General features: G+C 47.1%; 1 protein-coding gene across 1 annotated transcript in view; it reads left to right on the top strand.

The window, feature by feature from the left end:
• Positions 1–27958, top strand: part of SORL1 (sortilin related receptor 1) — a 156851-nt gene that overhangs the window by 72946 nt on the left and 55947 nt on the right. Inside the window, exons 13-23 of the mRNA XM_038535871.1 lie at positions 3062–3240; positions 4663–4849; positions 8485–8613; positions 9109–9194; positions 13011–13183; positions 14253–14384; positions 16397–16488; positions 17690–17936; positions 18565–18703; positions 24207–24380; positions 25919–26032. Of these exons, the coding sequence (XP_038391799.1) occupies positions 3062–3240; positions 4663–4849; positions 8485–8613; positions 9109–9194; positions 13011–13183; positions 14253–14384; positions 16397–16488; positions 17690–17936; positions 18565–18703; positions 24207–24380; positions 25919–26032 (1652 nt within the window). The remainder of the gene's footprint in view (positions 1–3061; positions 3241–4662; positions 4850–8484; positions 8614–9108; positions 9195–13010; positions 13184–14252; positions 14385–16396; positions 16489–17689; positions 17937–18564; positions 18704–24206; positions 24381–25918; positions 26033–27958) is intronic.

Raw genomic sequence — 27958 nt, 5'->3', positions numbered from 1 at the left:
TACCACTTACTTTTATAATTTGAGTCACTTTTTATTTTTATAATTTGGCTGTTTGAGTTTAAGTTGTTTGGCCACTGTTCCTACGGATCACCTGCTGTAGGAATTACAGCTAGAATTAACCAGCAGATTATTGCTGCTCCTCACTTGTTCGCATTTGCACTTTTCTCATCGTGGACATGCTGCTTAACAATCTGAGTTCCTCAAGGAGCTCTCTGGACAGCCACACAGCACTGTCTTCAGTTGAGTATCTTATCAGCACTTCCTTTACTTACTGCATCTGTGATTATATTTATGTTATGTTATATTTAGTATATTCTATTCAGTGGCCTTCCCATCCTCTTGAGAGTTTTTGACCATGGGGTTTATGTCTGTATTTTTATCTGAACATTTTGAACCCTCCAATTCTAAAGACTGGGGCTCTGTATGGTCTTTCACGCCTGGAGGAGCACAGAGATGACTTAGGTTTGTTTCCTTGCAAGGTTCAGTCATTTTCATGTCATCAAAACCAGTCCTCCTCTAGGGATCAGAGCTTGGTCCAGAGCAGGTGTTTCCCAAACTGTTTGTTGCGGTGGTGATGTGACTTGCCCCTCCCCTTCCCCAAAATTCTGAAAAAGCATTGTTTTCTAAATGCACAGTTTATTCTCAAATACATGGCTGTGCTTGGCCATGCACCTGCTGCTTAGTCTCATTCAGGTGTCTTCCCAGAGTCCTCTGGGAACCTCTCAAGAAATGGGAGGCTTCATTTCCTAAGGTTATCTGGGGTTCGATGAGCTCTTAAATAGAATTAACAAAAAGCAGTATGCGAATAGATGGACTTCCAGCGTCATCACAGAGCAAACAGATAGCTCCCGTCCTGTCTGGATAATGGACCGATCCTGCTGGTTCATTTTGCTTTAAAAGTGGTACTTGGCCCTTAGTGCGTCACACTGGTACGATGCAGGCGAACGGGTTAACTTCTCTCCAGATCTGCTTCAAAATTAGCTTCATCCAAAAATGTTTCAACCAGAGTATTTCTTCTCTTTGGGAGATTTGTGGAGGGGTCATTTAGTCTTCACTGCCATTCATTATTGATGTTGCCTTGTAGCTCCCCCAACTACCCAGCCCCACCCCTCCACCGCTGGTTGAACCTGCAGCCTCTTGCAGAAGTATCCATTTTAGTAACCTCAATTTGGGACGAAGTGTTTAGATTGCATGATGTTGTGAAAAGATTTATGTCAAGTATGAGAATGCTGAGGGAGTAAAACTAAAATCTCAAAAAAAGGGGAAAGGTGAAAGAAGTATTTAAAGATTTTTTTAACTTTATTTTTTCATGAGAGATGCTGAGAAAGAGAGAGAGAGAGGCAGAGACATAGGCAGACATAGGCAGGGAGCCTGCTGCAGGACTCGATCCTAGGACCCCGGGATCACGACCTGAGCAAAGGCAGACGCTCAACCACTGAACTGCCCAGGTGTCTTGAAAAAAGAAGTTCTGTGTGTCATTGGGGTTTGAGACAGAACCTAGAGTTCTCTGGTACTAAAGGAAGCACTTAGTGGTTTCTCACGCATGTCGCCAGCATACTGGGTGATGAAGCAAGGGTTAGGCAGATTTTCCCCTTCTCCTCTTCCTCCCTTTTGATACAAAAAGATCATTTAAAATCAGCACAGTTACTTCAGTGCTGCTGATTTTTTTTTTTTTTTCAAGAGCTTGTTTTCTGGTTCTGAGATAGTCCTCTGTAGAGACTTTTCTCTGCACAGGTTTTTTTTCCCCTCCAACTTAAAAATCTGTCAGACCACAGGAAAAAGTGGAGGAATTGTGTAAAGAACACTCTAATAAGTTCACTCAGAATCCTCAGTCGCTAACATTTTGCCAGTTTGCTTTACATCCGTCAGTTGTGTGTTCATCCTGTCTGCCTCTCTGTCCATCTGTCTGTCCTTTGCTGAGTCATTTGAAAGAAAGTTGTAGCCATCATGCCCTGTCCTAGCTAAATATTGAAAAGCTGTATCTCCAATAAATAAGGGTATTTTCCTATGCAATCAGAATGCCATTATCACACCTAAGAGAATTAGCAGGAGTTCAGTGTGCCTTATACACTGTATTTATATTTATATTTGCATTTATATACTTAACACCTGCCTCCCCACCCCACTCCCTCTCAACCCAGGATTCAGTCAAGGTTTCCACATTGCTTGTGGTCATTAACACCTCTTAATCTCTATGTAACAAGCCTTCTGCCTTCTTTTGTTGGTTTGTTAAGTTTTTCATGCCCCCCCGCCCCCCCGTTTTGCTTTGGAAGAATCTGGAACCAATTGCCACGTAGAATGTCGCCCCTGCTGGATTTGTCTGGTTGTGCAGAGTATAACACAAGTGATGTGATATTTGCAAATTTGCAACAGTGCTTTATCCAGGAAGGAGGCGTGTAGTGTTAGATTGTCCCATTGTTCCTGGTGCTGAGTCTGGCGACGGCTGTGATTCTAGTCCGCTGTAGAACTGCATTTCCCCATTCAGAGTGAATGATTCATCTGTGAGTTGATAGTTTTAGACCATGTGGACACCCTGGTCCGCAGCCCTGTTTCACCTGGTGGTTTTAGCGTCCAGTGCTGGTGTTGCCTGGCTCGGTTATTATGGTATGGGTGATGGGATGGTCATTTTTCTCTTGCTATCATTGTTTTCAGCATGTATTAGGTAGCATTGTGATAGAAGAAAAGTTTCCCCTCCTTCCCTTCTCTCTTCATCATCTGGCCTGACCCTACCTCCCTGGGAGATCCTTTTAGGATCATTCAGAGACCTTTACCCTATTTTTATTTAGCGTATAACCTGTTACCATCATTTTTCTTCTTATGTTCAAATTTTCCCAAACTGACCAGCTAGAGTTCCGTAGTTGAGCTGGCCGCTGTGTCCTTTTGCCCTGATTGCATTGGTCTCTGAGCTCTTCCTTGCTTTCTGGCATGACCTCGAATGTTCCCTGCTTCAGCCATTTCTCTAAGGAGTCCTGGCTTCTCTCACTAGTGAATGTTATCTGGAAACCAAGCTTTTGCCCTAGAGACTTTAAACATAAGGATCCTCTTCCTCGTCTTTGGACAGATACAGTACCAATGAAGGGGAGACCTGGAAAACGTTCATCTTCTCTGAGAGGCCAGTCTTTGTCTACGGGCTCCTCACAGAACCTGGCGAGAAGAGCACTGTCTTCACCATCTTTGGCTCCAACAAAGAGAATGTCCACAACTGGCTGATCCTCCAGGTCAATGCCACAGACGCCTTGGGTAAGCCGCTGCCTCCTTGGCCCTTTTCATGGACACATTTACTGCCCAAAGCATCAGCTTAGAGCCAACATGCCCACAGAGTCTGTAGCTGTCGAAGAAGATGCACACATAAGCAGTGACCGGGACATTCAGAGACAGTTACTCAGGCAATTCCCAGTAGGACCGTGTGTCATTTTGTGTTCTCATTTTTCCTAGTCAGCAGTTCTGGTTTGGCAGACTGAGCGAGTGATTCCTGTGTCAGGGGCCGTGTTCCAGATGATACAGGATCCTCTCAGCTGTCTAGGGTCCCGTCAGCGTCCGCTAGCAGGGAGAGGGGTGACTCAGCATCTTCCTTCCTCCCCCATCCCCCTACAGCCCCGCTCTCTCCCCCTCCTTCTGCCTTGGCTAATGACATTCCAACTGAACCAAAAGGTCCTCTCTGCTACCTATTCAGTTTCTACTGCTTAAAATCGTTTTCCTGTTTCAGAATCCATGTACTTGGCTGCTAAATCTCCACCAGAAGACCTCTCTCTCCTCTCTTCTCTGTGTCCAGAGCATAAGCATCCTACTCTTCACGCCCTGAATCACACATTTGTGTCTGTCACCCTGCTTATATCATTCCCCATCAACTAGATTATCAGGTCCTTGGAAGTAAGAACCTGTCCTGTCATGTGTATTTTCCACCCACTGAATAGCCTGAGAGCCTTACAGTCAGAGTTTAATGAGTACTTGCTGATTGGAATGGCAAGGAGTTGACGGCCGTTCATCAGTTTTAGGCAGCATGGAATCTGATTGAAGACACACATATAAGAAAGACCTAGGGTCCCAGAGTAGACATAGGTATACTTTGGAATTTCTGGAGTAACCACTCTACTTAAATTACAAGGGAATGTGGGTAACGGAGCGATCATCCAGGCTGTTTTACCATTTCTCAGCCTCCTTCCACGAAGCTTCTGTGCCTTCCAAGTAATGACAGTGAATTCTCTATTGCTCTCGGGCCATTACTTCCAGGCGTGCCCACACGCGCTCCCCTCGTCCCCCTGGGAAGCAGGCAGGAAACCATATTCCTGAACGACACCATCTATCAAGGATCCGGCCTGATCCTGCCTCCCTGGGAGATAAACACCTCTGATACCCATTTCTGGAGGGAACTGCGGAATCTACTAGAATATTTCAGGAGTTTAGTTGGTGCCAGAGGTGGCTTGCTTCTTCCCAGCTTTCTCAGAAGCACAGCTGTGTTTCAGGAGGTGTCATTTCCATTGGCATGGGTGCTTCCTGGCATCAGAGCAGGCCAATGGGAGGCTTGGCGTAGCTCCAGAGAGTCTGTGTGCCTGCCAAGCAGCAGCGGGACGAGCCAGACGTGGGTGCTCGGGCCGAAGGGGACAGGAAACCCCTATGTGGGGCTCCTTCACATGCTTCCTGCTGCATTTCCCTTTTCCCCAGGGGTTCCCTGCACAGAGAATGACTACAAGCTGTGGTCGCCATCTGATGAGCGGGGCAACGAGTGTTTGCTAGGACACAAGACTGTTTTCAAACGGAGGACACCGCACGCAACATGCTTTAATGGAGAAGACTTTGACAGGCCGGTGGTGGTGTCCAACTGCTCCTGCACCCGGCAGGACTATGAATGGTTGGTTCTTCTTCGATGCCTGGGGACTGGGTCGGGTCTTGCTCAGCCAGCAGTGTGGCACACAGACTAGAGCCTTCCCTCTGAGGAAAAGAAGGGCAATCATAGGAGGTCGGTATTTATTAATAAGTGTCCTTTTTTAATGTGTTATGCACTTTTTATATAGATCACTCAATTTAGTCCTCACAGCTCCAAAATGAGGGAGAGGCATCACACCCTAGGAAAGCTGCAGCAGTTGATTTAGGAATAGATCATTCTGGCACTTATTTCAATGAGGACAACTTCAAAAGGGAACACACTGAAGGTTCCACTGTAGGTAACTCCTTTTTCTTAGGAGTTCCACTGTAGGTAACTCCTTTTTCTTAGAAACGAGGGGATGTCAGTACATACATATTTGAGTGTATGTATACAGGCTTGAAGCAGAGTACCCAAGATGTGGCTGAGAAAGGTGGAGGCATAAGAAACCATGGGTGCACGAATCACGCGGCCAGAGAGGGAAAGCTGCGTGGGCTTTCCGTGCTTTTATTGTGATTGTTGGCAAGAAGGAGGAGACTGATTTGCTGCTGGCAAACCCGGAAGTTTCTGGAGGTCATGCTGTTTGAGATGGGCCTCAGGGAAGCTCCTGGGTCTGTGGACTGACTGGAGCACTCTGAGATGTGGCAGCAATGGGGACAGGCAGAGGCAGGGAAGTCCCTGGTGGTTTGGCTTGGATGCCTTGTAGGTATAAAGTAAGGTCAGGGAGTGGAGCTGAGCTGATACTTAAGGGTGGAGGCAGAAGGGGTACAGACCTTATTCTGTGAGCAGGATGAGGAGCTTTGAAGGCTTTGAAGGCTTTTTTTTTTTTAATTAAAGATTTAATTTATTTATTAGTGCAAGAGAGCATGAGTGAGGTGGAGGGTTAGGGGGAGAGGGAGACGCAGACTCCCCACCAAGCAGGGACCCCGACATGGGGCTTGATCCCAGGACCCCAGGATCATGACTTGGGCTGAAGGCAGACGCTTAACCGACTGAGTCACCCAGATGCCCCCTTTGAAGGCTTTTGATGAGAGTCGATGATCAGAGCAGAGCCTGGCTTTAGATAATTCTAGAAGTAAAGCATGTAGGGTCTCGGAGCCCCTAGGCAGTCCTTCGAGCCTTGAGCATGGAATCATTCCAGGCCAGGCAGGGCAATCCGCAGAGCATGAGTATCAAACTAGATAGAGCATGTAACTCCTTTCTCAGTAGTTGCAGAGGCACATAAAACCTAAAGTTTGCTTTGGGAAGCCACACTTATCTTGACAAAAGCCAGAGGCCTCTGATATGTCCTAGTCTAGAGGTTGGAACAGGGCCACGGAGTAAATGTTTTAGGCTCTGCAGGCCATATGGTCTCTGCTGGCAGCTTCACAACTGCTCGTGGTGGCACGGAAGTAGCCACAGGTGAATGGGTGCGGCTCTGGTCCCATAAAGCTTGATTTACAAGAACAGCTCTCTAGGTCGGGCCAAGTCCTGCCCTAGACCAGTGCTTCTGAAATGTGAGTGTGCACATGAATCACCTTGGATCTTGTTAACATGCCGGTTCTGACTCTAGTTCTGGGGGGTAGCTAGCTCTGCTAGGCTCCCTGTGATCCCTGTGCTGCTTATCTGTAAACCTATCCTTTAAACAGCAGGGTTTTAGACAGTACAAGACGCGCACTCTCTTTGAAAGTTCGGTGGTTCTAAAATAACAGCGTTGACCCTTCTGTTGCAAAACCACAGAGGTTCAATGCCCCTTTGCTGCCTTCTGTTCTCCCTTAGATACCCCCAAATTGTAATTCTATTCTGAGAGCTTTTGCTGGCCCGAGGTCCCCCTGACTGTAGGGGTCCTCTGTGGAAAAGGTTATAGTGCTCTTCTCTCTTCCTTGATCCTCATTATTACTTCAAAATGAAATAAGAAACATGCAAGGAAAATCTAACAACTCTTTGGGATTTTTCCTTAATGACCACTACTATGCTTTTTCTCTAAAATCTGCCTCTCTTCTACCAAACCAACAACCCCCACCACCAGAAACCAGAGGCTGGTGTGCCTTCTTTGAACAAAGGCCTGGCTCCCACTGGTCTACCATGCTCGCCTCAGCTTACTCATGGAGATCACTAGGTGCTGAGTCTTAAAGATTGAGAAATCCACCTGCCCTGTCCCTCACGGAGTTGGGCTTTAGGCCATATGAGATCATGAGGGTGATGACTCAAGCCATCTGTGTGTGTAGCTGCTAGAAAGGAGGTGGCTGGACTGTGTGGCTCTTGGAAATGTTCGGTGGCCTTGGACTGGGGCCTTGCGGAGGGAGATGGTCTGAAGGTGGACAGCAGGAGGGGAAATGAGAATGCATGAGCTTATAGTATCTGTGCGTTAGTTTGGTTCCTGAGTGACAACTACATTGGAAAGTCTGGTTGCTTTTGACAGTCCTTTCTGGATCTCTCTGGGACGCCCAGCCACTGACCCGTATGTTCCCTGATTTCAGAGCTAGTCTCTTTCAGAAGCTGGGTTTAGCACTCCTGTGTGTATTCACAGCCTATTAGGCCATGACCTAGAGATTGAAGAAATCTTACTAAGAACAGGTGCTTTGCCATCGGAGGCAAATAAGTAATTAGCTAATGCTCCACTTACCCCTCCAAAAAGATTTTAGGCAGCCATTTGGTAAAAATGACCTAATTTAATGAATGAGATCTATTTGGTAGAGTAATAAAACTCTCCCTTCTGAAAAATTTCTACAAATTGCTAAATGTGGATTATGACATAATAAATACACAAACTGCCTAGCCCTGTACCTGTTAATACTTCTCGTGGAGAAGGTGTTAAGTAAGTATTGGCTGGACTGAATAGAGTAAATGAAGCCTTTTGAGTAGAGCACATCAATGTGGAAAATCCCTTTGAGTTACAATTTAAGTTTTGGGCAGGACTTTGGGAATTACTTAGTGCAGTTGCCTCTTCTTGGTGTTGTTGAGAAGTCATGCTGTGAAGGGTGGAGTCGGGATAGACCCAGATCTCTGCTTCTTACTCCAGGACTCTGCCCCTGGAGCTGGGTGTTTTGGCAGAGATGTGGCCCCCAAAAAAGTATCACTGGGTGCTAGTAACTATTGAACATTTGCTAATGCCTCTTAACAAAGACCCGGCAGACCCAGAACCTTGGGGAGGGAACTGGATCCAGCTAAACATTTTAATATTGTTTTGTTTTGGGGGTAATGATTTGTATTGTTTTGGCATATGATGGTGGTTTTCCAATCATGGTTCAGGTATAAAGTTTCTTTTGAAAATGTGTTAATGTAAAAAGGTGGGTATTTATTTTTTTAAAGATTTACTTATTTATTTACTCATGAGAGACAGACAGAGAGAGAGAGAGAGAGAGAGAGAGAAGAGAGAGGCAGAGACACAGGCAGAGGGAGAAGCAGGCCTCATGCAGGAAGCCTGACGTGGGACTCGATCCCGGGTCTCTAGGATCAGGCTCTGGACTGAAAGTGGCGCTAAACCGCTGAGCCACCTGGGCTCCCCAGGTGGGTATTCTTTAAAGGGACAAAGGAAGTAGCTTACAATAAAGTGATAGGCAGTCTGGGAGATGTCACAAGGGTTGGTATTGACATGCCTGAAGTATTTAACGGCCCTCACGGACCCCAATTGCCTTTTTTAGTGACTTTGGCTTCAAGATGAGTGAAGATTTCTTCTTAGAGGTTTGTGTTCCGGATCCTGAGTTTTCTGGGAAGTCCTACGCTCCTCCTATGCCTTGTCCTGTGGGTTCTACTTACAGGAGAACAAGAGGGTATGTCTCACAATGGTCGCCATGCGCGGGACACGAGGGGTCTACCCTGGGTTTGAGAACAGAGAGGGCCACTTGGGTTCCTTTCATACTCCAGGTGCTTGGATCCAAGCTAGCATCTCTTAGGGAGCTTGGGCAGTGTTTAGCATTAGGATGCAAACTCTACTACTCCAGAAAAAACCCCATGCAAATCTGTGAAATTCGCTGCAGCTCTCACTATGGGCTAAGTCATAGAATTTGGCAAGGATACATCTTTATAGGAGTTCGTTGAAGAGATATATATGTAAACTCTTGGCCAGGGCAGCCTTCCCAATGGTGTGGGCTGCCCAACGTAACCATAAGCAGGACCAATTCAGAATGAATACACATCCTTCTTGTTCTGTAGGGAAATGAATGGATGGATGCTACTATCTATGGATAGGAAGAGGTTTCCAGTTATGGAGACTTATATTCTTGGTTGTGTCTGACCTCTTGCTCTTGGGGTTGGGGGGATGACAGCTATCGGAAGATTTCTGGGGACACTTGCAGTGGAGGAGATGTTGAAACACGACTGGAAGGAGAACTGGTCCCGTGTCCCTTGGCAGGTAAGAGGTGGTTTCTTGCCTTTGAGATCTTGAGATACTCACTCTAGCATCCTCATGATTTCACCCAGGTCTAGTCTTGCAGCCCTTCTAACAATGGAGGAGAAACATGGAAATTACACGCAGCACTGAACTTCCCTTTTTCCCTAAACTTGGGGAAATCAAAGCCAAATTTATTTATAGCCTTGGGCGTTTATAGGAATGGGAAGTATTTTTTGAGGAAAATCCCTTTTATTCGTTGAAAAGTGTTTATTCTGCATGTCTTGTATCTTAGGCATGGTGGGGGTGGGGGGCTTTTGCATTTTCCTTGATCTGTTTGTCTGAGTTGAATATAAAGAGACTCGTGGCTTTTGGGGAATTCACTAAGTGGTCTATCTTAATTTTTATAGTAATAATAATAGCAAGTACTTCAATGGAACTTCACACATTTTGATGTATTTTTCCACGTGTTCTCATTGTAATCCTTATCACGACCCAGTGGAGCAGATCCTGTAATAAGCTCCTGTTTCTTTTTTTTAAAAATAAAGAAGCATGTTCAAAGGAAAGGGTTAGTCAGCGTATTGCAGGTCATACATCTGTTAAGAGACAGCTCAAATTCAGACTCTTCAGACCCATGCTCTTCCCTGGACATCACCCAAATGGCAGAGGAGTGTCATTCCCATCATTTTAGGTGATCATTAGTTATGCTCATTAGGAAAAACTTTGGAGTACACAGGCTGTAAAGGGATAGTGTGGTCCACACATGCCTTAAATTGATGGGTGATGGCGCAGGTGGTGTGGTATTTGCAGTCTAGCCTCAAAATGAGGAGACCCTCGCAAATAGTTAATCTCTTAGCCACCTTTCCTTTCCTGCTCTGTTTCTACTGCTTATTCGTGCAGAGCTCCCTTATTTCCTGGGAGCCCTTCCTGCTGCTCTTCCCTCTCTCATGGAGGTGGATGGCTGGAGGTGACCTGGCGGGGGTGTCTGATGGAACAGCCATCAGCGCCCGCTGGATCATGAGAAGTGCGTGGTCCTCTGCAGAGCACCCCCCTCGTTCTCTCCTGCTTGCCAGATCGCCTCTGTGTTTTTCATGCTAAGCTCATTAGTTCCTTAATTTAATCTTCCATCATTACCAGAGTAATTAACATCCCTCACTGTGGAGACTTCAAAAGAACACGGCTTCAGCAGATTCTCGCAAATGAGCAGATAATATTCAAATACGCTCCTCACAAGAGCTGTTATTGATGAGGGTTTGGGTGAGTAGGGTTTGAGTGATTGCTCTTAAGGGTTGGAGTACATACTTTTGCAATAAACATTTCTGAAGATAATCCAGTGAGGGACAAAACAGTTTGTTTAAAGCCATCTAAACTGGGAGGAGAGCTATTTTCTTTTCTGAGGAGAAAAAGAGAACAGGGAACAAAGTGGAAAAATCACATTTGTAGTGTAGGCCCACCTCCTAAATGTAAAAAAAGAAAAAGAAAATGCCTGGCACAAAAGGCAGGGGTGTACCACGAAAGGAAAGGATGGTTTCCCAGGGCTGATGGGAACCATAGCATCTTTGCAAAGAGGAGGTCATCTGGAAGAATTTTTTAAAAGATTTTATTTATTTAAGAGAGAGAGAAAGCACGAGCAGGGGAGGGGCAGAGGCAGAGGGAGAAGCAGACTCCCCACTAAGCAGGGAGCCCCGTATGGGGACTCAATCCCAGGACCTCGGGATTATGATTTTAGCCAAAGGCAGAGACACTTAACCTGACTGAGCTACCCAAGCGCCCCACCTGGAAGGATTTTTAAAGATGAAGTCATTCTTCCTTTATGATTACTATAAAATAACACATGTTCAGGCTGTTCTCAGGTATGACTGGAATTGGCTAAGAATTCTGTTCCTTTCCTTTAAAAAAAAAAAAAAAATTCCTGAGAGACACACAGAGACAGAGATATGGGCAGAGGGAGAAGTAAGCTCCCTGCAGGGAACCCGATGATACGGGACCTGATCCCAGGACCCCAAAGCCACGCCCTGAGCCAAAGGCAGATGCTCAACCACTGAGCACCCAGGTGCCTCTCTGTTCCTTTCCTAAGTTAATCATTGAGCACAGAAAAGCAGAAGTTTCCTCTGGACCTAATCCTAAGGCAAGTATTTCTGGACTCAGGCTCTGCTATAAGGGCATCGGGTGGTGAGAAGAAAAACTGAAGCTGCAGATTGGGGTTTGCAGATGTTAGAAACGAGGGGTGGGAGGCTTGCTGCATGAGTGTATCCTCCGTGGCTCTCCACGGCAGCTTCGACGAGAGTCCTTGGTTTCTTACAGCCTGTCACTTACAGGCTTGGCAGCTTTCATCGTAAGGATCCTCTTCACTGGGAAGCACAGTGGGAAACTTCTTTTGAAAACCAGAAGAGATCAGTTACCATGTAGTGGTGGCTTAGAAACTTTTGAAATGAAGTGAAACCAAAGAAAAAGAACACATTTACTTTTATTAAACATTGTAGGTAGGGGCGCCTGGGTGGCTCAGTCGGTTAAGTGTCTGCCTTTGGCTTAGGTCGTGATCCTAAAGTTCTGGAACCAAGCCCTCCATTGGGCTCTCTGCTCAGCAGGGAGCCTGTTTCTCCCTCTTCCCCTTTCCCCAGCTTGTTCTCTCTCTCTTTCTCAAATAAGTAAAACCTTTTTTAAAAAAATTGCATATAGATTTATTTTTTGGTGCATTGTCTCTGTTGAAGCGCTTATGCAGAGTGGGTAGCTAGTCCCTGGGATCTCACCGAATGAGGGAATGAGGAAGAAAGAGAGAAACAGTCACTGTGCAGGTGTGCAGCAGAGGGATTCAGGTCCCATCTGCAACACATTGGCGAGTGGACCCTTGGACATGGATTCAGGTGTGTCGCCCGTCTCCACCACTGTGGAAGAATCTGGATGCTTTCCATCCTGCTCCCTAAGTGGAAGAGAGGGCGCACCAGCTCTCCCAGTTACTCGTTGACATGAAGTCTCCTTCAGCCCCCGGGGCCTCTATTTCTGTATCTTGAAAAACGACAGTGTTTAACAAATGTATCGTGACAGACAGCATCATGTAGTGGGTGAAACACAGATTCTGGATTCAGACTGCCGAGTTCAAGCCTTGATTCCACCTCTTACCAGTTGTGTGACCTTGAGCGTGTTAACCTCTGTGCTCTCATTTGTAAAATTGACTTAATAGTGGTTCTTCCATTATGCAGTCATTACACCAGCGAAACGATGCCTGGCACGTAGTATGCGCGTTTATAGTTTTTAAGATGAAATAGAGTCTTTGTGATGATGATGTTGGGAAACGCTTTGTAAGTATCCGAGAACAAAGGTTATTGTTGCTGTTTTGAAAATATAATAGGTTGATAGAATTGCTGTGTGTCATTGCGAATAATATCGGATGGGTGAACATCCAGATTAGCTGTAAGTCTTCAGGGACCAGGAGTCTCTGGTCAACATGATTACGGTGCCATGTGATACAGTCATGGGACGAGTGAGAACATGCTGAGTGGGGTAATTATTTCGTCACGTGTGACTCTAAAGACTCCTGGGCCGAGCTCAGGAGCATGGATGTTGGACATGACTCGGGCATCTAAGTGAACAAAACAAATGTAACAGGACAGCTTGCAGATGAGAAACAGATTTATGGGAGTTGGAGTGACCTTGCTCCTTAAGGCGGGATTTCATTTTACGCACCTTCGAAATCTTGATGCCTGTGCTGTGCCACTTGATCTACCCTGTGTGCCAATGGCGCTGAGGTGTATGCGTGAGGGGAAAATAGGTGAGATGTGCTAGCAACCTCCTCGGCGTCCCCCAGGCCCACCCTCTCTGTCGTTGTCTGTGTCTCTGCAGAGGAGAATGAATTCATCCTGTACGCCATGCGGAGGTCCATCCACCGCTATGACCTGGCCTCAGGAGCCACCGAGCAGTTGCCTCTCACCGGCTTGCGGGCAGCGGTGGCTCTGGATTTTGACTATGAGCACAACTGCTTATATTGGTCGGACCTGGCCTTGGACATCATCCAGGTGCGTCCACCCTTGGTCTGCTCGTGGGGGGCCCATGCCTTGTGACCTCCCGATCCCGATAAGCTTCCTTCAGGACGGTCTTGGGAAATGGGTTATTAGAGGTTTGAAGTCATGACTGTTTTCAGGGCTGACAGGTGACACTTTTCATTCTTCTGTTTTACTATTTTCTTGCCCTGCCTCCCTCTGTCCCTGTAGGAAGGACCAGAAGGAGCCCCAGATCTTCAGTCTGGCTTATAAAGGAGGCCTCACTTTTCCTGCTGGGAAGATTTGAGGTCTCAGAGTGTAGGATTCTGAGTCACTATCACAGCAGCTGCCTCTGAAGTGTCCTTCTTCCCAAGCCATGATATAGTAACACTTGACTTACCCGCAGTTCACGTAATTATCCACTTCAGCTATTCTGAACACAGTCAAGAACCAGGAAGTGAGCTGTAAAGATCCCCACACAGGCCAGATAGATAGTCATAGACTCCAGCCCATGCATTTTAAAGGAGAGCTATTTGATCTTTATTCATTGCCTATTTAATCCTTTTTAGAAAAGCAATTCTAACAAGTTTTATCTGGACTTCCTACCCAAGAGAAATTATACAGTGCCTGGGTTTTCCAGGGCCTGGCAGCGACTGCGCCGTGCAGCTGTCCCAGACAGCACCTGATGGCCAGGAGCCTCCCGAGGGAGAGGAGCCTATAAAAGCTGCCACGAGAACTTAAAAATAACAGCAGTCTGGTTCCATTTATTTTCAAAGCAAACAGACTCGTGCTTGTCAGTAATCTCCGACCTCATTACTGGGACACAGCATCGTTCGGTAACCAGTGTTTGTAATGAAAATGCAGAGTAATATCAATGATTAGGTTCTGTTTAGGTATTCTGCTTGAAACAGGAAGCCATAATATATTTTAGGAAAGCTTTTATTAGAAGCCGGCTTCACTCATGTGGAAAGTTTACTGGTAAAAGACATCTCATTCCTTGGCTGTCAAAGCCAGTGGAGTAAAGGGTGGCCATCCATGGGACCGAGTTGGCACGAGGTCATTTGAGCACTCACAACCTTTTCTCTCCCCTCCCCTGTCTCCATAGCGCCTCTGTTTGAATGGGAGTACAGGGCAAGAAGTGATCATCAATTCTGGCCTGGAGACCGTAGAAGCCTTGGCTTTTGAACCCCTCAGCCAGTTACTGTATTGGGTAGATTCTGGCTTTAAAAAGATTGAGGTACGTATATTCCATCCTGTCCTTAATTGAGTAGGGGGCAGCATCTGGGCCTTGAGCCAGGTTTGACACAGTGGGAGGAGCCAGCGTGCCAGGCTTCTCTAGAAATCCTTTGAGAATTCCAGAGAATGGACCAGGTGAGCCTCTGGGAAAGGAAGAAAAGGCAGATAGTTTCAGAATTCTTGGGCATTGCCCCGAAAGTCCCACGTGAAAACAGGATGCCTGCACCCATCAGACTGAGATTCCATTAAGATGCCCTGAATGGTGCTATTTTGGCTAGCCAGAGCGTGTGCTAGAAACAATAATGATAATTATATAACACCATAGCATTATTAGAGTGCTGTATTATCCACGCTGTAGTATTATTGTAGTCGATTAGAGTAATTAAGACCATATCATGGTCATAATCATGATGATTGATGACAGCGAGCACTTCCTTTGTGCCAAGCCCAGTTGGAACCACTTTGGTTGAATTTACTTGATTTGGTTCTCACAACAACCCTGTTAATGTATTTGCACCTTAGCTATCCAAGGCGATGTGAGGGTAAGAAAGGGCCTCTCCAACACCAAAGTCGTGGTCTTATAGGCACACTCAACTCCTGGAAGTCACTACTGAGGCCCTGGGGCATTGTCTCCGCCCCTCTCTGTACTGACTACGTGGAGGCCTGGGGTGTGGGTCATGTGGAAATTTCAGTAGAAGCAAGGAGGCACAGAGAGTCTGGAGCAGTTGTAAGCCAAAAGCCACAAAGTCAAGAGCCAGACCTGGGTTCAGTCTTCATTCTGGTAGCTAAGGAAGCCAGGCAAGTTTCTGCATCTGTGAGACAGAGGTTCATTTATCCACCCTGTCATCCGACGGGTGCTTTTTCTGGCATGGTACGTGCCAGGTATGGTTGGAGGCTGTGAGGATACAGCAGTAGGCGAGACACCCAGGCTCCTGTTCTGCTAAAGACGAGATGTTAGTGGAGGAAGGAAACTAATGAAGACATAAGTCCATCAGTTCTAACAGTGATGAGTCCTGCAGAGAACATCCAACAGGATGGTGTGATTGTGTGGCTTTGGGGTGCGGCAGCGTTACACAGCTGGGTGGGAAGGCCCTGAGGATGTGGCATCTGAGCTGAGCCCGAGGAGAGGATCACTAGTGTCCATCTCACAGTGCGGTTGGGAGAAATGAGTGAAAAGACAGTGCCAGGCACATACTGAGTAGTACGTCGGTGGTCTTGTTATTTTGGTTCTCTCCTTTCTTTAATTGTGTGTGGTTAGCACTTTGCCAGGTGCTAGAAGGATGTAGTAAAGCTTAAGTTGTCCATACTCTCCCAGCACACAGCTCGGGTACTGTCAGTACAGAATGGTAAGATAAGTCGCTGATGCTCGTTGATGAAGGCGGGTCAGAGGAGTGAGCTGAGGAGCTGGGCCTGGAGGGGAGTTTCGAGGGAGAGAGACGATTTGATTGTGGAGCAGTGGTCAGGCCCCGTAGGGGATATGGTGACGGTAGACGGACGAGGAGGACTATGTCAGGCTTCGAGAACCACGAGATGGCCAGCCTCACTGAAGTTGTTGGGGCTAAAGTGGAGGAGAGAGAATATGGAGGAGAGAGAATTAAAAGCCTGTGGAGATTCTTAATTGTAAAGCTGAGACCCTCTGTGTTTGTTTTGTGGACAGTGTAGAACCATTGGTGGCTTTGGAGCATGGAGCAACGTAGGTGGGTTAAATAAATAATACATACTGAGTACTTTGTGCAGATCTATCGTCTTGCCTCCAGAACTGGGTGCAGGTGGCAGTGCTGGCTCCTCTGTCAGACCCTGTGAGCATTGTCCCATGAGCCAGAGGAGAGAATAGCTCATTCTGACCGCACGTCAGGGCAGGTTTCCCAGATGAGTCTGCAGGGGAATGGGGGAGCCACAGAGGCCCGTGTCTGTAGGGGGAACCCAGTAGGAAGCTGTGATGGGGGCCTTCCCAGGGAGCTCAGATCCATCTCGGCTTCCCCTCCTGCCCCTCCCCACTCCTCTTTTTGTCAGGTAGCTAATCCAGATGGTGACTTCCGACTCACGATCGTCAACTCCTCTGTGCTTGATCGGCCCAGGGCTCTGGTCCTCCTGCCCCAGGATGGGTGAGTATTGCCCCGGAGGTAATCAGCGTGTGGCAGATGCTGCAGCAGACAGGTTCTTGTGGAAGTGCAACCTGCTGGACACAAACTTGTTTCTGGTGATGGCTGTTGAAATAATCTGTTGATTTCGAGTCTTGAAACCAGAGCTCAGTCATCTTGTCGGGTAACTCCATTCCCTTTCGTTAGCAAGCATCAGACTCTCCGCATCCAGATGTCTTACATCTGTGGGGTGTTTCTCCAATGAAAGGTATTATTAAAAGTCTTTCCATAGACAGAGCGGAGTCAGGCCTGGTTGGAGATGGCAAGGATTTTTATCCTGAGTTTGATGCATGATGCAAACTTATAATCCCTTCCATCCCTTCCCTACCCTCCCGCCCCAGCTTGGGGCGGAGTTTCTTGCAAGCAATTCATATGCCCCTGGGAAATGCAAAGGTGCTTTTTATTAATTCCTTAACTTAAGGAAACATAGCTGAAAGAAAATTCTGGATTAGGCGTTCTATCCTTCTAGTATTTGTGATTGAGAATTAGATCTGTTTTTTAAGAGAAAAAATATATGTACTTGATTTAAAATATTAAGAGAAAAGAAGTTTATGGTATGAAAAATATTTGTTCCCTCCTTTCCTTTCTCACTCTTAACCCTTCTCCCCCACACTTCCTAGGGGTAGTCAGGGTTAGTTTGTTGTGTATCACTCAGAGTTCTTTTTTACCCACGTGCAAGCACATAGCCTTAAAACACACAGGCACACTCCTGCGTCAGATAGAATCGTAGGATATTTACTGTTTTGCACGTTTTCAAAACGTTTTGCGTGGCTTGAAGATGCTGTTTTCACGTGAGCACTTAGAGATTTTCAGGCATCATAATATTCTTTTGTATGTACCAGAGTCTATCACTTTCTCTGTCCCCCTAAAAGTGTGTGTTGTGTCTCTACACGTAATACATACATGTTTTTTTTGCTGGTATGAACAATGCTGTGATGAACGTCTCTGTACATTGTCTTCACATAACTTGATTATATCTGTAGAAAAATTCCAGGAAAGGAATTTTGGGGCAAGAAATTCGGTGGCTTTAAGTATATAATTACAGCTTATAATAATAATCCTGCTGAACTAACTGCTAGAGAGGCTTCTTACCTCTTTGGGGTAGTATCTTGATCCCGTTACCTGAGGTCTGATGTGATGTGCGTTCTTTCCCGGCTTTGACCAGGGTGATGTTCTGGACCGACTGGGGGGACCTGAAGCCTGGAATTTATCGGAGCAACATGGATGGTTCTGCCGTCCATCGTCTCGTGTCAGAGGACGTGAAGTGGCCCAATGGCATCTCTGTGGATGACCAGTGGATCTACTGGACAGACGCCTACCTGGACTGCATTGAGCGGATCACTTTTGATGGCCAGCGGCGCTCGATCATCCTGGACAACCTCCCCCACCCCTACGCCATTGCTGTCTTTAAGGTGGGGCTTTCTTTGCTCCCTGCTTTGGACAGTCCATGAGAGCAGGTGCAGAGCTGCTGTCTTGGGTTGTTGCAGGGATGCTTGTCCGACTTCTAGAAAATCAGCTCATTTACAGATGGATGTCAGACAGAGTTGCCAGGAGTCCGGGCTGCTCACTGCTCATAGTTCAGAAGGCTAAGGGTTGAGGTGGTTTCACAGGAAAATCCCCGTTTGCCCCCGAGTGCCGGTCGTTGTGGCTTGGGGTCTCCATCTCATGCTCACCTCGTGCCCTGATGACCTCAGGTGAGCTCCGTACCACCTGTGTTACTTGGCACTACTGCTTTGCCTCTAGAGAACAGAACAGTTGGTTTTTCTTGACGTTGGGAAGCAGATTTCAAACCAAAGGGTCGGGCTGTGGTCAAACCCGAATGCTTATCACATAGTTTCCGTTGGGCAGTTCCTTCAGTGTGACTCTTTGGTGAGGTCTGGATAAAACCACTGCTTTGCATTTCAGTGAAATCTTGATGATGGGGTGATCATTCCCCCATTAATGTTAGGTGTCCTTCATATGGGTGGCCCCTCGTTCTTACTGAGGGTCTAGAATCGGAGACCCTGGAGCTGGACCGATGAGCAAAGGTTTTCCTTCTAGAATGAAATCTACTGGGATGACTGGTCACAGCTCAGCATCTTCCGAGCTTCCAAATTCAGCGGGTCCCAGATGGTGGTTCTCAAGAGCGAGCTCACGGGGCTGATGGACATGAAGATTTTCTACAAGGGCAAGACAACTGGTAAGCATCCCCTGCTTCCTCTCTCTCGAGCTGGTCTCTAGGAAGGGGCTGGGTGTGGGCAATTGCTGCTCAGGCGGGGCTGGCAGCTTGCATCTTTATTCTCACGACAACATGCACATTATTTAATTTCTGCCTAATGACATCTTAATTTCTTTTCTAATGGTACACAAACAGCTGGAAGACAGCATGTTTTCGCCTGCCTAGAGTGTGATACTTGGTGGGTAATTATACCCTCCTCCTGCCTTTGGCCCCTGACTGATTGGTGGTGTGGCTTCTGCTGCAGCTGGAGAGTTCCAGCATGTGCTTCATCCCCATTTGGCAACCTTACAGGGAGCAGCGCTGTGCTGGGTGCTGTGCTGGGTGCGCTGGCAGTTGCTGCCTCCCGGCGGGAGTCCCATCTTGTCCTCTGGTTGCCTGGGTGACCTGTTGCTCATCGAGCACCTAACTCCCTTGTAATGCGAGGTGTAGTTATGTGATGCATTACTTAATGTGTCTCCACCTGAGTCTCCTAAACCCCATGAAGAAGGATATTGGGTCTTTCCCCCTCCCCCAACAGTTTTGCTGCTGCCTAGCACTTAGTAGGGCTCGGTGTTTGTTGAAAGAGGTCATGAAAAGGGACCAGGTGCCAGTTGGTATAAACAGTAGCTGTCTTGAAGATTGTTGAGTGAGGCTTCAAGAGGTGCTCCAAGCCTTGTGACCCGCCGGTCCTGGAGGCCTAGACTATTCATTCAGCTGAAAGCCTCCTTGCTCACTTCCTGCCCTTTCCCTCTGTGTGTCACCCACACTGTTGGTTCTACAGGAGAGACAGCAGGATGCTCCCGGAAGAATAGCCCCTTTAAGAAGCACCCTGTTTATCTCAGCAGGATTAAATAGCATCCTGGGTCTGCTGACTTGCCTTTATTGACAAACTGCTAGGTTTCCTGTTTTGAACTAGAATGTTGACGCTGTTTTGTGGGTTTTGGCTGACGCTGGGCTGAGAGATTGAGGGAAATAATACGGTTATAGATACCATTGTTATTTTGGGGGGAACCAATGAAGATAGCATTGGCAGCACCCTTACAAAATGGTAAAGAATGTTGGAAATGTAAGTCTGTATTATTGTTAGGTCTTTGCAATGGACCTGTGATATGGGCAGGGCTGACATTATGATCTGTGGTTCATAGATTAAGGAACGGCATCTTAGAGGTGAATTAGCTCTCTCAAAGGTCCCTCGCTAGTTTAGGAGCTGGGCTTTTCTTCCAGCTCTGCCACTAAACCAAGGAGTCACATTCTTCTTAGAGGAGGTGCCTGTTTTAAAATAGGGAGGGCGCCCCTGGGTGGCTCAAAGGGTTGAGCATTTACCTTCAGCTCAGGGTGTGATCCCAGGGTCCTGGGATCGAGTCCTGCATCAGGCTCCCCACAGAGTGTCTGCTTCTCTCTCTGTCTATGTCTCTCCCTTTCTCTCTGTGTCTCTCATGAATAAATAAATAAAATCTTAAAAAAAAAATAAAATAGGGAGATGAAGGACTCTTGCTCCACACGTCCAGGGGCTGAGAGTCAGGGCCTTTGTTTGATGGAGGACCCCCAGCCCTGCTGATGGGTGTCCCTAGCAAGCCGAGTTGAATCATCAGCATTTCTTTGAGTTAGCGCTCAGTCCAGAAAGTGGGTCTTCCTTTTGACAAGTGCTTATAAGCATGTGTGTGGTGAGCACATGACAATTCCTGAAACACCAAGTTCAGATGGCCCAGTGATCTTTGGTCTCCCCCTCCCCAGTCTTGGCTGGTCACCTGCTCCATTCTAGCTGATGTCCAGTCACAGCTGGGTCCTGGGGAGCAGTAGGAGGGATAGTCTGTGGTCTAAGCAGCACGTGCACATGTAGTCTCCTTCATGCATCAAAAGAGTCACCTTCACTTAAACCATTCGAAGTAATTCTGGGAATCTGGCTGGAGTCTGGATGGAGGAGACATGTGCCGGTGGGTAGAACACAGATCCAGGACTGTGTAGCATCACCTCCAGCCACAGCTCTCTCTTTGCTCCTTCCTCTGTTCCTCCACTGGGCTTTGGGATTCTCTTTTTTTCCTTTGTGTGAGCAGGATCCTTGCAGCTGAGCTCCCACCCACAGACGCAGGGCCAGAGAAGCAAGTCTGTGATCTCTCAGATGAGCAAGGTTGGGTTAACCAAATGCTTTTGAAATGGCATCTGGTTGCTAGCACCACCTGTATGCTGCAGGTACCTCTTGGCCTTGAACTTGTTTGCTCTAACCTGCTTGCTTTTTTGGGACTCTGTTTTACAAATTCATGATGCCTATCGGCCAAGCCTGATGCCAGTCAATTATTATTTTTGGCATCTGCTCCTAACACATGTAGGACTGCCCGCTCACCAAGTGTAAGGTAATAATGCAAATAAAACCTGTATTTATTAAGGGATTACTGTGTCGCAAGCACCACACCGAAGTGCTTTGTGGGCTTGGATAACCTCAGTTAACCTTTGCAAAATCCATGTGTACTGTTCATATTTCCATTTTCTAGATGAGGACGTGAAAGTCAGGTTTGTGTTTCTACAGCGGATGTTTAGAAAGTGGTAAGAATTTGAACCACGGCCATATTGACTTCCACGAAACAGGCTCTGCTCCCTTTGTCATCTGTTGTTGGCATAGCACTGCCCTGGTGTGTGACAGTGATACAGAAGTACTAGATGTTGATCGATTCTTTTGTTTGTGATAACAGTTTTGTTCATTTGGAACATATGTCCGTCGCAGTTATTTGGTTATAAGAACAGACGCCTGTCTTAATCTATATGTCTGGTTGATTTTTATGTAGTGTTACTGGGATTTATTCTTCATCAAGAGTGCTTTTTCTTTGAAGAGCTTATTTTGCATGGCTGATGATTTATCCACTTGGGGTTGCAATGGATTAAAATATTTTGGAGCTCTGGGGATTGTCCTTCAGAGTCTGCAGTAAGCTAAAGCTTTTAAATATCTACAACAAAGGCAAATACTTATCCTGTGGGGTGGATTTGATTTTGAAAATTGTCAAGCATGTAGATAATTAAGCAAGATAATAGCATTTCTGGCTCTTCAACTGGTTCTGGAGGAATCTTCCAAAGAGGAAATCTGAATGTGTTTCTGAATCTGCCCAATGAAGACACCATGCAGCTGTTTGATCTTTAAATGGGACATCTTTGGAGGTGATGACTGTCATTTGTCCACTCTTCACGTCTGCCTGCCTTACCTACACGAGACTGCAGCATCCTTTATAAAGAGTCTGTGGCTATGTTCTGGTGAAATTCTGCTAAATGCTCCTTCCAAGCTCTCCCAGGTTCTCTGTGACATGCTGTGGCTTTGTAGCACCCCACATGCACCTGCCCTGCCTACCTCTTGGGGTCAGTGACTCATTCTACCTGGTTTGGGGTTTGCCCCTGGATACTGCCTCTCAGACTATATACATCTCTGTCTAGACCAGCTTCCTGAAATACTGCACCTCATTTTGGGTTTCAGACCCCTGGCTCTCGCTTCTTTGGGTAGGAACATTTGCTCCATATGTGAAAATGTTAGTCATGTTATTTTACCAGGCCTAGCCCACATGGAATTATCATCCCGTCATTGAGTATTGTTCAAATATTCTGTTCTTGTTCAATTTCTTGGAACATTAAGTGATATGTTGTCCTTTGAATACAAAGAACATGTTCCAGATCCTCTTGACGTTGTTTTTCATTAGCGGCAGCTCTGTGTTCCTCCCTGGTAGCCTAGGGCATATGTCTTTCAAAAAAAGGACCAATCTCTACCCATGGAACAGATAGGGGTGAATTGATTTCTGGCATTTCTGCTTCCGTCAGCTGGTTATTCTACTATGGTAATGCTACCTTCAGAGTTGGGTTGAATTATTTGTAGAATCCTTTGGAATGTTTCATCGTATGGATTCCCTTCTGTGGGTGTGTGTACTTCCTCTGTTCGTAATGCTTCATGCTCTCAGGTCCTTAGCATCAAAGGAACACTTGCTGCTATGTCATTGCAATTTTTATTTTTATTTTTTTAATATTTTATTTATTTTAAAGAGAGAGTGCACGAGCATCCACACGAGCGAGCTGGAAGAGGGGCAGAGGGAGAGAGAATCCCAAGCAGACTTCACGCTGAGAATGGAGCCCGACGCGGGGCTCCATCTTATGATCCTTATATCACAACCTGGGCTTGAAATCAAGAGTTAGATGCTTCACCAACTGAGCCACCCAGATGCCCCTGCCAAGAGGCATATATGTATGCCAGTTAAATACTGATGAAGTACCAATGCATCCAAAGCTACTGTGGGTATTATCAATACTGATGGTTGCTAATGAACCCTGTTTTCCCACCAGCAGGCCGGTATAGGCATGACATAGCAAAAATCTTGGCTGGATGGAAACAGATTGCTTGGATGGGATTCTGGGCAGTGGAGATGCCGTGAGATGGCACCACTGAAGAACCACTATCGGCTGAGTTTTTATCAAAGCATTTGTATTTATTTTCCTCAATTTTGATGATGAGTAGTCACAGCCAAAAGAAAGAGCACACATTTCGTAATTTATGTGGCTTTTATGTTGCTTGATAGTTGTATTTCTAGCTGTTACGAAGTGCTTTATGCATCCTCTCCCCTCCTCCTTGGAAAGATGTGGGGCATAAGAAAATACCTTTTCCATCACCGTTCACCCACAAAGGTTCTCCCTCCAGAGTACAGTGAAGGATTTTATGGATTTTTATCTGGCTCTCTCTTTGGAAAGCCGAACCCAAGACAAGATTGGAGAAAGGGACAGGCCCACATTTACTAGTCCTTGTGTGGGTTTATCGCAGGACAGGTAGTGCCGAGGCCAGGGAGGGCCCTGTGGTTGGGTCCTTGTTCAGCTCAGCATCTGCACGTGGCTCACAGAGCCCGGGATGTTTATCTGGGCCCCGGCATCATTCAGGTGTGTGGTTTTAATGAAGGGCTTTTGGGTCATAGGAGCAGAAACCCACTCACGCTAACTCAAGTAAAAAGAGCTAATAAAAGCATAAAGGGAGACTGTGAGGAACTCAGAGATGGAAAACATAGGCGAGCCTGATGGAGACTGGTGCCGGGAATGGCCAGGCCGCCCCTTCTCTGGCTCTCTCTGTCCCTTTCCCCCCGGAACCCTGGTCTTGTCCTTTCCTCCGCTCCAAATGTCTGCTGTATCCTCCGGACTCACCCTCTGGAGTTTGTTTCTGCCCAGCTCTGACCCGCATAGGTTTTGGAGCCCAGTTCCGAGTCCCCAAGGAGGAAGAGCCGATACCTGGCCTGGTTCCAGGGCCATCTGATGAAGCCCCCCCCCCCCCCCCCCCATCGTGGCCTCACTCAGGGCTCTGAGCAGAGAGAGGTGGCACAGCACGTGCTGCAGCGTCCACCACCCCCCGTTTCTCTCTTTGAGCTTCACGCCATCGTGTCTGAAGATTAGGAGGTGGTCTTGAATCTCAGGCCCCCGTTCAGGGTCTCCTTGGTGTGGACTCACCCGGACGTGGCCGTGTTTGTCTCCTCCCCAGGAAGCAATGCCTGCGTGCCCAGGCCCTGCAGCCTGCTGTGCTTGCCCAAGGCCAACAACAGTAAGAGCTGCCGGTGTCCAGATGGCGTGGCCAGCAGCATCCTGCCATCTGGTGACCTGATGTGTGAGTGCCCCCGGGGCTACCAGCAGGAGAACCACACCTGCATCAAAGAAGGTGCGTCCCATCCCCATCGTCTTTTCCACCACAGGCCCCCTTCCCTTCTTCCATCCCCTCTCCCCATGCTCTCTGTTTCCCATGGGTTTGGGTGACATAGAATGCTCTAGATCAAAATAAAACCCACCAGGTACTTGGTGACATCCTGGCCCAGGCTCTGAGGCCTGTGCTCCTGTAGTCCTCGTCAGGAACAGGCCTGTGCAGTTTATTTAAACAGGAGAGCTGGGCTTTTGGTTTAATGTCAGACAACACAGGCCTTCCTGATCTCCCCTTTTCGTCTTTCTGTGTCTGCCTCTCCTCACCCATCCCCCACATCTGGGTTCTCAGCTTCACCTGCTTCCTAGAAGTTTGGACCAAACCTGACTTGGAGAAGGGACTGGATTCCTTCACTGCTCACTGCCCAGGCTCACCAGCAGTTCTCCCCTGATGCTCCCACCCCCTGCCAGTCCAGAAATGTCCAGAACGTTCAAAATGATGTTGCAGGCTCTGAAGCTCTCCTCTTCACTGTGACCAAGTTGCTAAAGCAGTGTCATCCACTCTTTCTTTGAATTTAAAGACATAGATTCTGAAATTTTTCCTCTTAAAACCTGTGTTGATCTTTCTTTCCTCTCTGATTTGTGCCCCAACCACGTCCCCTGTCCCAGCCTCACCTGACTGTCAGTGAGGTGAAGGGGGAGCCCCTCCAGGAAGCACCCACATCCCTGCCTTTTTTTTTTTTTTTTTTTTTTTTTTTTTATTCTTGAGATTGTATTGGCTTCATAATCACAGCCTCTCTCCTTGCAGAAGCCTCTCCGTCCTGAGCAGGGGAGCACACAGAGGACCCCCGTGGTTTCTTTTCCATAAGAAATACAAATGGAGAAAGGATAACCCTTCCCTTAGACACTGGAGATTCTCTCTCAGGCTCCAGACATCTTACAGCTGCTTAGAGACAAAGAGAGTGAACACTTAAGTTAGACAAAGACTTTTTAATATTTTCCTTTGGAATGCTTTTGGTGATCAAAACAAAGAGGCCAGGCTTCATGTGTTCTTGACTCGGTTTACTGAACAAAGCATTTTTTTTTCCTTTGCATTGTGGGTAGAAAAAGTCCTAGGAGTATTATCTATCCTTTGGAACTTACTTAGCTGAAAAAGTGGATATATATGGCTATATGTATAAAACACACACAGGTACAAATATATTGAACATGTATGTTTTTGTATTGTGTAGACACAGCTCCTCAAACAGTTCCTTGTATAATTAGTATCTTATAACATCGGTGTTTGGTGTCTACCCATTGGACCCAACTGGCACCATCTCAGTCCTTTTTCATCGTTATAACCACCCCCAACCCCTCATTAATTGTAATTAAAAGAGGAAAGAAGGAGGCCTGTGTTGTATGCTCCTGCACGCAGGTGAGCTTGGCACCGCTCTTCCTCCTTACCATTTAAGGCATGTCATTTGAGGAACAGAAATGGAGACTCAAAAGTGAGAGTCTTGCGGTCCAGCAGTAAGAATAATATTCATCTCGTTTCCCCCTCTGCCCACCCACGCTGGCCAGAGAACACCTGTCTCCGCAACCAGTATCGCTGCAGCAACGGGAACTGTATCAACAGCATCTGGTGGTGTGACTTTGACAATGACTGTGGTGACATGAGCGACGAGAGAAACTGCCGTGAGTCTTCCGTGCTCGGCCGGGCTTTCGGGATGTTGCACACTTACCGTTACTTGGAGGGCTGGCCAGCTGCGCCCGGGGGGCCGGGAGGAAGGGGCCTCCTGCTGCCAAGGTGTTGGCCGGTGGCCCGCCATGGTGGGTGACCCCAGTGTGAGCTGATGGGGCTTGGAGAACAGAGGAAGGCATTTAGATAGAGGTGGTTATTTAATTTAAAACCAAGCCCCACAGGTCAGGGAACTGCTCGTTAACAAAGGGTTTACCAGTTGGGGCCTGCCTGGCTGAAACTGAGCTGACTGGGGAGTCGGGCTGTCTGGGCTCTCGTTGTGGCCCTACCACTGTGATAAAGCTGGTGACCAGGTGGCATCCCTTGATCTGCTAATTCAGTGTTCAGCCTTTTCAGAGATGGGAAACAGGTTTTGCTTTGTATGCCATCCAGTCAGTGGATATTGGCTGCCGGCCAGGCTCCAGAGAAATCGTTCTAACTGATTGATGATGCCTAGTTTGGCTTGAAATGTGGGGATGTTGATATGTGTGCATGGAAACATCATCTTTGGACTGTAAACTTTCTAAGGGTAACTCCTAAAGCATGATTCTGTTCAGCAGGGTTTAAGGACAAGTAAGTACTTATAATGAGTAATTTACTTATGGCAAGATTTTAATTTTTAATAGTCTCGACATTAACTTCTTTTTTCTTTTTAAGATTTGTTTTTTATTTATTTATGAGAGACACACACACACAGAGAGAGAGAGAGAGAGAGAGGCAGAGACACAGGCAGAGGGAGAAGCAGGCTCCATGCAGGGAGCCTGACGTGGGACTCGATCCCGAGTCTCCAGGATCACGCCCTGGGCTGAAGGCAGCACTAAACCGCTGCGCCACCCGGGCTGCCCTCGACGTTAACTTCTAAAGAGATGCTTTGCCCTCTGACACTGAGTAATACATTCATACATTCATTCAGCAAGTATTTGTTGAGAACTCCTTTGTTCTAGGCTGTGTGTTTGGCTTGGGAATGACATGGAGTCTGCAGTCCAGAGAGGAGTTGGAAGAGTAGAGAGGCGGTTACAGTAGAGCCAGTGAGCGTGAGAATGGGGGAGTGCCATATGCATATAGGAAGAGCACACAAATCAAACTTGGGTAGGCATTTATGGAGAGCCCTGAAGGGTGAGTAGAGGTGAAGCAAGCAGAGGTAGAGGGAGCATGATTGTCAGCTAGAGAATAGCAGGTATGAAAGCCCAGAGGTGAGGGTGTATGTGGCACGGTTAAGAAACTGGTATGAGTCATCAATAATATGAACGGGAGCAGTGGGGCAAGGGGACGTTGGGCTAGTTATGGTGCCCCCAGCAGCAGGTGCCTGGGGACTTTCTTCAGAAGAGCAGTTGAGAACCACTGAAATAACATGATAAGAATTTTGCCTTTGGAAAGAGAAGCAGTGGGCAGAAGGCACTGGCTGGGAGGAAGACCAGAAGCAGGGAAGCCAGAAGCCAGTGTGAAGACTTCTCTTGCAAATATTTTCCCACTGGAAATCCAGAAGCTCACTTGCCATTTTGTGCTATAAGAACAGGTTAGTGGGTGATTCCTGGCTCCATGGTGGACATGTTTTGCCAGCCATCTGTGGAGCCTGTCGCAGGTTCCCACGCCACCCCAGCCAGAAAGCAACCTTAGAGGCACTCAACTCACTGAAGTCATCTGGGCCCAGCAAAACTATGCACTGTCCTTGCTGGCTCTTACGAAGTTATTTAACAAACCTTTTCTTAGTCATTTTTCCTTGGTTTCAGTGGATGCCATTCACACCCAGGGAGAAGAGCTCACTGAATGGCCGATCTGGGGAAAGCATTAGGCTGTCTGTGCGTTTTTTGTTTTTGTTTTTTTCTTTTCTGTGAAAAGGACAGTGATAACACCTTCTCTGCCTACCAGAGTCTCAGGAAGGG

The sequence above is a fragment of the Canis lupus genome, chromosome 5 (genome assembly GCF_011100685.1).
Source record: "Canis lupus familiaris isolate Mischka breed German Shepherd chromosome 5, alternate assembly UU_Cfam_GSD_1.0, whole genome shotgun sequence".
In the NCBI taxonomy this organism is placed as follows: domain Eukaryota; kingdom Metazoa; phylum Chordata; class Mammalia; order Carnivora; family Canidae; genus Canis; species Canis lupus.
The sequence above is the reverse complement of the archived record's forward strand: the minus strand, read 5'-3'. Positions and strand labels throughout refer to the sequence as shown.